This window comes from Palaemon carinicauda, chromosome 1, assembly GCF_036898095.1.
Source record: "Palaemon carinicauda isolate YSFRI2023 chromosome 1, ASM3689809v2, whole genome shotgun sequence".
Lineage (NCBI taxonomy): Eukaryota > Metazoa > Arthropoda > Malacostraca > Decapoda > Palaemonidae > Palaemon > Palaemon carinicauda.
This window is the reverse complement of record NC_090725.1, coordinates 199364236-199371735: the sequence shown is the minus strand read 5'-3', so window position 1 is coordinate 199371735 and position 7500 is coordinate 199364236. Positions and strand designations below refer to the sequence as shown.

General features: G+C 32.8%; 1 protein-coding gene across 1 annotated transcript in view; it reads right to left on the bottom strand.

Moving 5' to 3' along the window:
• Nucleotides 1-5161: 5161 nt before the first annotated feature.
• Ephrin (ephrin) overlaps nucleotides 5162-7500 on the bottom strand; it is a 133323-nt gene continuing 130984 nt past the window's right edge. Inside the window, exons 6-8 of the mRNA XM_068376714.1 lie at nucleotides 7407-7500; nucleotides 5778-6170; nucleotides 5162-5626 (exon numbers count right to left, since the gene is read on the bottom strand). The exon at nucleotides 7407-7500 is cut by the window's right edge and continues 79 nt beyond it. Coding sequence (XP_068232815.1) covers nucleotides 6126-6170; nucleotides 7407-7500 — 139 coding nt within the window. The 3' untranslated portion in view covers nucleotides 5162-5626; nucleotides 5778-6125. The remainder of the gene's footprint in view (nucleotides 5627-5777; nucleotides 6171-7406) is intronic.

Here is a 7500-nt window from a genome sequence, read left to right as displayed (position 1 = left end):
AAAAGAGATTTGACTGATTGTAATTAAGGCAGAGGCATCACACTTACGTCAGTTGTCATGGGAATATATAGTATGCTTATACTAAAGAGACTAGAGAGAAAGATTGAAAAGGTGAGAGATGAACAATCAGGATTTTGAAAAGGTAGAAGTAGTACTGACCAAATTTTCATTTTAGGATATGTTGTACATTAATGGCTAGAATATAGAAATCACCCTTTGATGACATTTGTGGACTATGAAAAAGCCTACGATTGTGTGCATGGGCCATTTTTGTGGAGAGTCCAGCGTTTTTATGGAGGTCATCTTAAATATGAAAATTTGATTAAGTGTGCTCATGAGTAAAGCAAGCGGAAAGTTAGTGTTAATGGAGTGCTATCAAATGAATTTCCAGTGAACAGAGGAGTAGTCCAAGGGAATATGCTATCGCCCATGTTGCTTATCCTCCTCATGGACTTTGCAATGCATAAAACAGTAGGGGATGCCGGAGAAGGATAGAACTGGATTGGTAACAGGAAATTAGCTGACCTAGAATATGCTGATGACGTTGTCTTTATTAGCAAAACACCGCAGTACTTGCAAAGCCTGCTTCACAGAGTGCATGAAATATCCATAAGGTTGGGCTCAAAACTAATAGAATAAAAACCGAAATGAAGAAAACGTAACATGCAATGGAAGGTGAAATATCATTGGAAGGAGAAAGGATCAATTAGGTGGAGTCATTTAAATATGTAGGATCTATGATCTCTTAAACAGGGTCTTTAGAATTGGAGTTTAATGAAAGATTGAAAAAAGCGAATCAAATAATAGCTAGGTTAAGTAAAATACGAAAATCAAATCGCCTGAAACTGCATATAAAAATCAGGCTACATATCAGTTTGGTGAGATTGGTGTTACTCTATGGACATGAGTCTTGGTATGACACTGAAACAATATCGAATAGATTTAGTAGATTTGAGAACAAAGTTCTCAGAAGAATATTGGGAGCTGAATGGCAGGACAGGATTAGAAATGAAACTATATGAGAGATTAATCAATTGCCATATGTGGATAACATCATGGTGAGGGGTATATGAAGATAGTTTGGCATGCTCTTCGCACTCCCAAAGAGAGATTAGTTCACCAAACTTTCAAGTGGGAGTGGACTCCACAAGACACTAGACGAGTTGGAAGGCCCAGACCTACATGTGTGAGGACTATGGAACGTGAAGTAGGAGATGATGAATGGAGAAGTATTGATTTGAAAGCTCAAGATAGAGACGACTGGCGAAATCTAACAGAGGCCCTTTTGCGTCAATAGGCGTAGGAGGAGATGATAATGATATATACTGTATATGCATACACACACACACACACACACACACATATATATATATATATATATATATATATATATATATATATATATACACATATATATATATAATATATACATATATACATATATATATATATATATATATATATATATATATATATATATATATATATATATATATACATATAGATACACACACACACACACACACACACACATATATATATATATATATATATATATATATATATATATATATATATATATATATATATATATATACGGTATATGTGTGTGGACAAACAACGGCAGATGATAGGCTATATATATATATATATATATATATATACATATATATATACATATATATATATATATTTATATATGTATATATATATATATATATATATATATATATATATATATAAATAAATGATAATTTTGCACATTTATACGTGTTTTTCGTACATATTCATATACGCGATATATTATACACCCAATATCTGGATTCTCTCTATCTTGGGATCCGAGACCCAAGGGCGATTCATCTCAAAGATAATAGCTTCTGGTCGGGCAGGGAATCGAACTGGGTGCCAAGGAACTGTGGTTCTACTGACTTGGCAATCCAGATATTAGGAGGTATATACTATATTGCTTTTATGAGTGTATATATATATATATATATATATATATATATATATATATATATATATACAGTATATATGTGTGTGTATGTATTCGTTTTATTTTTTATCGTAAATTATATATGAAATAGTTGTTTCAATAGAATAGTCGAGAGTTATACTGACAATTATGTTTTCAAATGAATAGCATTATGCATATTTTAATTCTAACCATCCATTGCATTCAGATATTCCCCGATTGTACTGTAGTATCCTCTACGTAGTACTAGGTATATAGTTAATTGAAAGTCATACCTTCTCCATCATAAGGCTCAATACTACACAGTATTCTAGAAGATTTATTCCAGCTATGACCAAATTTGGAATGATCTTCCTAATCAGAAGGTTTTTGTGTTGAAAAGAGGGAAATAAGTCTCTCCCACAGTTTATATATGACAGATCTATTTTAACATTGTTACTAATCTTGAACTATTTTATATTGAATATTTATTAATTTTCATGTGGTTTATTTATTTCCCTATTTCATTTCCTCATTGGGCTATCTTTCCTGTTGAAGCCGTTGGGCTTAAAGCACCCTGCTTTCCCAACTAGGGTTGTAGCTTAGCAATAATAATAATAATAATAATAATAATAATAATAATAATAATGATAATAATAACGGTACGTATTCATTAAAAGTTATGATATATCCCCTTTTACAAATAAGATACAACTGGCGTTTGATAAGCTGATTGTGGTTATTATATAGCATAATTACTTATAATTTTCAATTATTTCTCATTAATCTAAGCTTATTTTAATCTAAATCCCTTGTTTATTAGAAAAAGGAAAGATTATTTTTTCAAAGCTTTCTTACCAAAAAGTATTTTAATGGAATATTTTTTTTTTCGTATTTTTGGTAACAATTCTAATTATTGCAAGCAACCCTGCTGTCTTAATAAATAGCGTTGAAGATTGTCTTTACAGATGATAGTATCAGGGGATCTCACGAAGGGAATATGCTAACCTAAACGAGGTCGTAGGTATTTTTGTATCATCTATTATACTGACAAGCGCATCCAATTCTATTCATCCAGTCCCTACCTCTTAAAATTTAATTTGAATTTGAAATTCTCCGTAAAAATATACTGTTCTAACCCGTATTTCAATAAAATATAGGCGACCGTAATTTTTACCCTACTTTGTTATTATCTTGTACGGTTTGGGGACCGTAATATCACTCCTTTACGTCAATATACCCATTTAAAAAAAAAAAATTAATCAATTGCAACATTTATTCCAGGATTTTTACTGTTTTTCACTGAAATTTTCAACAGTGTAGTCCTCTATTTACTTCAGTATCTAATTGTTAGTCTTGTCTCGACATATTGCAAAACGTTATTAAAGGGTTTCGGATACAAACAACATCCACTTCAATCAATAGTTTTCGTCTAATGGGCTGGAATTTCTGTGCTGTTGGAGCATCTCTGGTTTCATATTCTGTTCCACAGGAATCGCTTGTGACTGGTATCCTCAAATCTTTGGGATGCACCGTATATCTTACATGGTCTCGGGTTAAGGGCGTGCAAAAACAAATATTTATTCTTTCTGTCAACTTAAGTATTTGTTTATAAGTTTCAGTTCATCTATCTATTAATGCACTAGATTTCTTTCTCATATATCTATTTGATGTGCGGATTGCTGACTGGGTATGGGTTTAGCGGGATTTTCCTTTGATTGATCTGTATAAAGTTACCTTTCATGGTAGGATGATAGTATTTTGTATTTCTGCGATAGAAAATTTGCATTTTGTTGCAAAACAGCTAAAATCAAATGTTAAAGTAAAGGACGGAAATCAATTCAAAGCAATTCAGTACTTTGTTTTTCATACTTATTTAAAAAAAGCAAGAGTGATATTCTAAATTATTTTACACCGTGCAAAACGTCAGTCAATAGGTTTCCTAATGGCATACAGCTAATTGCTGTTAATGCTAAGAGTTATGCAGAAAATCGTTAAAAACCCGGAATAGAGAACCCTTTAAAGATTATATTTCTTTGATATATTAGTTAGAATTATTTTTAATGCTGTGGTACAACACTAAATCTAGTGAAATTTTGTGGCTGAATAATTATAATTGGATTTCGAATGTTGAAATAATGTAAAATAGGAAAAATAAAAGATGTAAAAGCCTACTTGAAGCTAGCTGATAAGAGATATTTATATCAAGAAGTATTCTCCCTCTAAACAATAAAAGTAAAAAAAAAAAATGTGCTATTAATTTCAGCTATTGTCCAATAACTATTACCGTCATTCCTTGTCCTCAGTACATTAACAATAACAACTATAACAAAGATATTGTTAATGATGATGATAAAATTTTATAAAAGGGTGTGGTATAGATCAAATACAATTTTCTATCAGAGTTTGACATGAACTTGGATAAGAATACTGAGTCAGGATTTTTCTTTATTTTTTGAAATATATCTGGATCGGATGGGAATCGTCATCTTTTTTAAGACAAGGGATTTAGGAAGAGGGTAGCACTGACATTAGGCTAGTGAGACGTCAAAGATTGATATTAAGGAAATATCGTGAATGACGGGGTAAGGTAACTTTTGAGATGGCTCAAGACGTAGGTTGAGGATATCTCTTTGGTTTAGATTGTGAAAAAATAAACCAAAACTTAAAGGACATCAATTGAAATTTGTGGAAGGGGAATAAAGTCCATTAGATATCCTAAGATACATCTGATCTAGAGGCCAATTTGAAATGATGCTTTATGCACTGATTTGATACTGAAAAACATCTTTTATCGCCCTATATAACAGGCACTTTGCTATAGAATATAAGACATGTTAAGTCCAGCCTTCAATATTGGCCCTTTCCCACTCCACCCAAAACCCATATTTTTTTATCATCCATATCTCTGTTCATCTCAGTAGGATGGGTCTAGTCAGTCTCTCATAGTTTTCCCTCACTGAAAACCCCCGATGAAGGAAATACTTTATAATGTTGTTATATTGCTAAAAGAGATACTACGAAGAAGTTGAAGTTTCATTCAAGTTCGGATTTCTAAGATGATCTTTCACTTATATCGTAACGCTTTCGTTACTCAGGCCGTCATCACTCTGTTTTTATGACATTTTTAATATCATTTTGAAATACTGTAGTCAATGGAAAATAAAACTAAGACAATGAAAGATGTAAATATAATTAGCATTATGTTGGATGTACAATACAGACTCAGTCCAAGATAGCGAACCTTTTGAAATGGACCCTTAGGAATAACTAGGATTGACTTGTTTGTTTCTCCAAGAAGAAGAGTGCGGAAATCTTACATAGTTTGGCAGAGGGATTTGAACGCCTCAGTTCTTTCGCAACCAGCGTTAAATGTCAAAGCACAGTTCTTTAGTATTTTCATAACCTTCATAACCTCTGTTTATTTCTCATTTAACACTATCATGCGTCTAAATAGGGATTAGAATATTATGCCGATTCAAAATAATGGTGCACAGAAGATGATTTTAAATTTATCATCTCTATAACTTATTTCTACAATGATAATTTTTCTGTTGCAAATATCATATGAAAATAACTTTTTGAAAGCCATGGCACATCGCAAAGACTAATGTTTTTCCTGGTGTTCCTAATAGTTCTTCTCTTTTTGGACTCCTTCCGTGCAATATTCTGTGGATAAAGAAAGTGTTTTAAGAATTACAAACTAATCTAAGAGAACTGTTATGAATACCTCAACTGTTTAGCCTTTATGTTATTGATTATACCAATGACAAGTTATTTTTTTTTTTTTTTTGTGTAAAACACTTAGCACTTCACTTACTGAGTAATTCCTTTGATGTAAGCAGAAATTCTGGCGATATAAAAGTCAACTCCGTCCATTTAAATCTTGAAATCAAATATACCTCGTCTGAGGTCACTTTCCAAACAATTTCTGTATTTGCGAATTTAACCGCTTTACTCTTCTCTGTAGAATCCAGGAAAGTCCAAACTTGGTCCTATATATGAATCCCATTCAATATGACGTAGCAATATGAACAGCAGTTGATTAGCTCTTCCCACACTGCCCCAATTTGACTAGAAAGTAAGGGTCTTTGGCATTCAGGGCAGTGTGGGGAGACAGAGGGCACAGGGATATAAAGCAGGAGGCGCGGGACGAGGGGAAAAAGTCTTATCTCTCCGACGATGAGGATCTCTTTTGAAATCCCGGCGTTACCTGTGGAAACAGACAGAAATTGGCAAAAATCAGTACAGCTTCTACCGATTCGACCTAGGATATCTAATTCGCAGACTACAAAATGAAGGACAAAATATTATCCGTTTGAAGTGGTTTGGAAAAAATAACTAAGAATCGTGAAATTGTTGATTCAGTCTCCACTAACAGAGTAAGAGAGCAGGCAAAAGAGAGTGGAAGTCAATAGAGAGAGAGAATAAATGAGTTTCGATCTCTCCAAAAATGTTTATAAAGTATGCGTTGATTCAGCACTTGAGATAAGATTATGTTATATATGATTTTTGTACGCATTTTTTACGGGTTGTGTCGAATGACATTGTAAAGACTGAATTCTACATATATCATAACAGAAAGGCGTAGTATAAAGAAAAATGTTTTTAGTTTGTCTGTGGATTTTCACACCTTCGTAAGCTTAGGATCTTTAGCCACAACGTCTGTGAACAGTATATATACTGTTTGTGAATGTATAATAACAAATTTTGCTAATGATAAATAACTGCGGACACAAAATATATTAAGATATTGACGATAAGCTAATGTTTTCAAGTAAATGCTCCATCGCTTAATAACAAAAAGAACACAAATGAAAACAGAATGAGAGAAGGCAGTGTATCCAATAACTTTACGGAACAAATATCCTTTACCATGGAAGTCAGAGTATTGCTGCGTGAGAATATCTGTCTTATTATTTACAGATTAAAAAGAAAGTATCCAAAAGAATATAAAACAGTGAGGAGAAGAAACAGATTCACATCACCGAGTGACTGACCGCATCACAATCGAAACTTTCACTTGGAGGTTATTCCTAATCTGATTCAAGTGTTCTCTCGTATTCCACCAGCGGTAGAAAGAATATCAGATAAGATTTCATATGTTTCCTCATTAAGAATCAGTTATGCTGTGTATACAGAACTGCATCTCGGAGGTGATGTGATGTGTTTTCAGACCTGCACGAAAGTTGAAGGCACCGTTCTCATGATCAATCACAACTCGAATCAGGATCCAGAGATAAGTTTTCTGGATCTTGACTTGAATTAATGTTTAAATGCATAAGGAATAATTATGGGAAGATCAATTGAGCAAACATTAAGAACGAAATAACATCTTTTGAATTACTTTTTGTGGATAATAGTTCAATATAAATTCCAATTCTAAATGAAGCTTCTAGAAACACAAACATGATTGACAGAGAAGACCTTTGTAGCCAATTCAACTTACCCTTTTAAACGGTAAGAATTCAATGCCGATCCTCTGAATTAACAATGAGAGTAGGACAGAGAAAAATGCTATATGCAAGGAGACACTGGTTCTT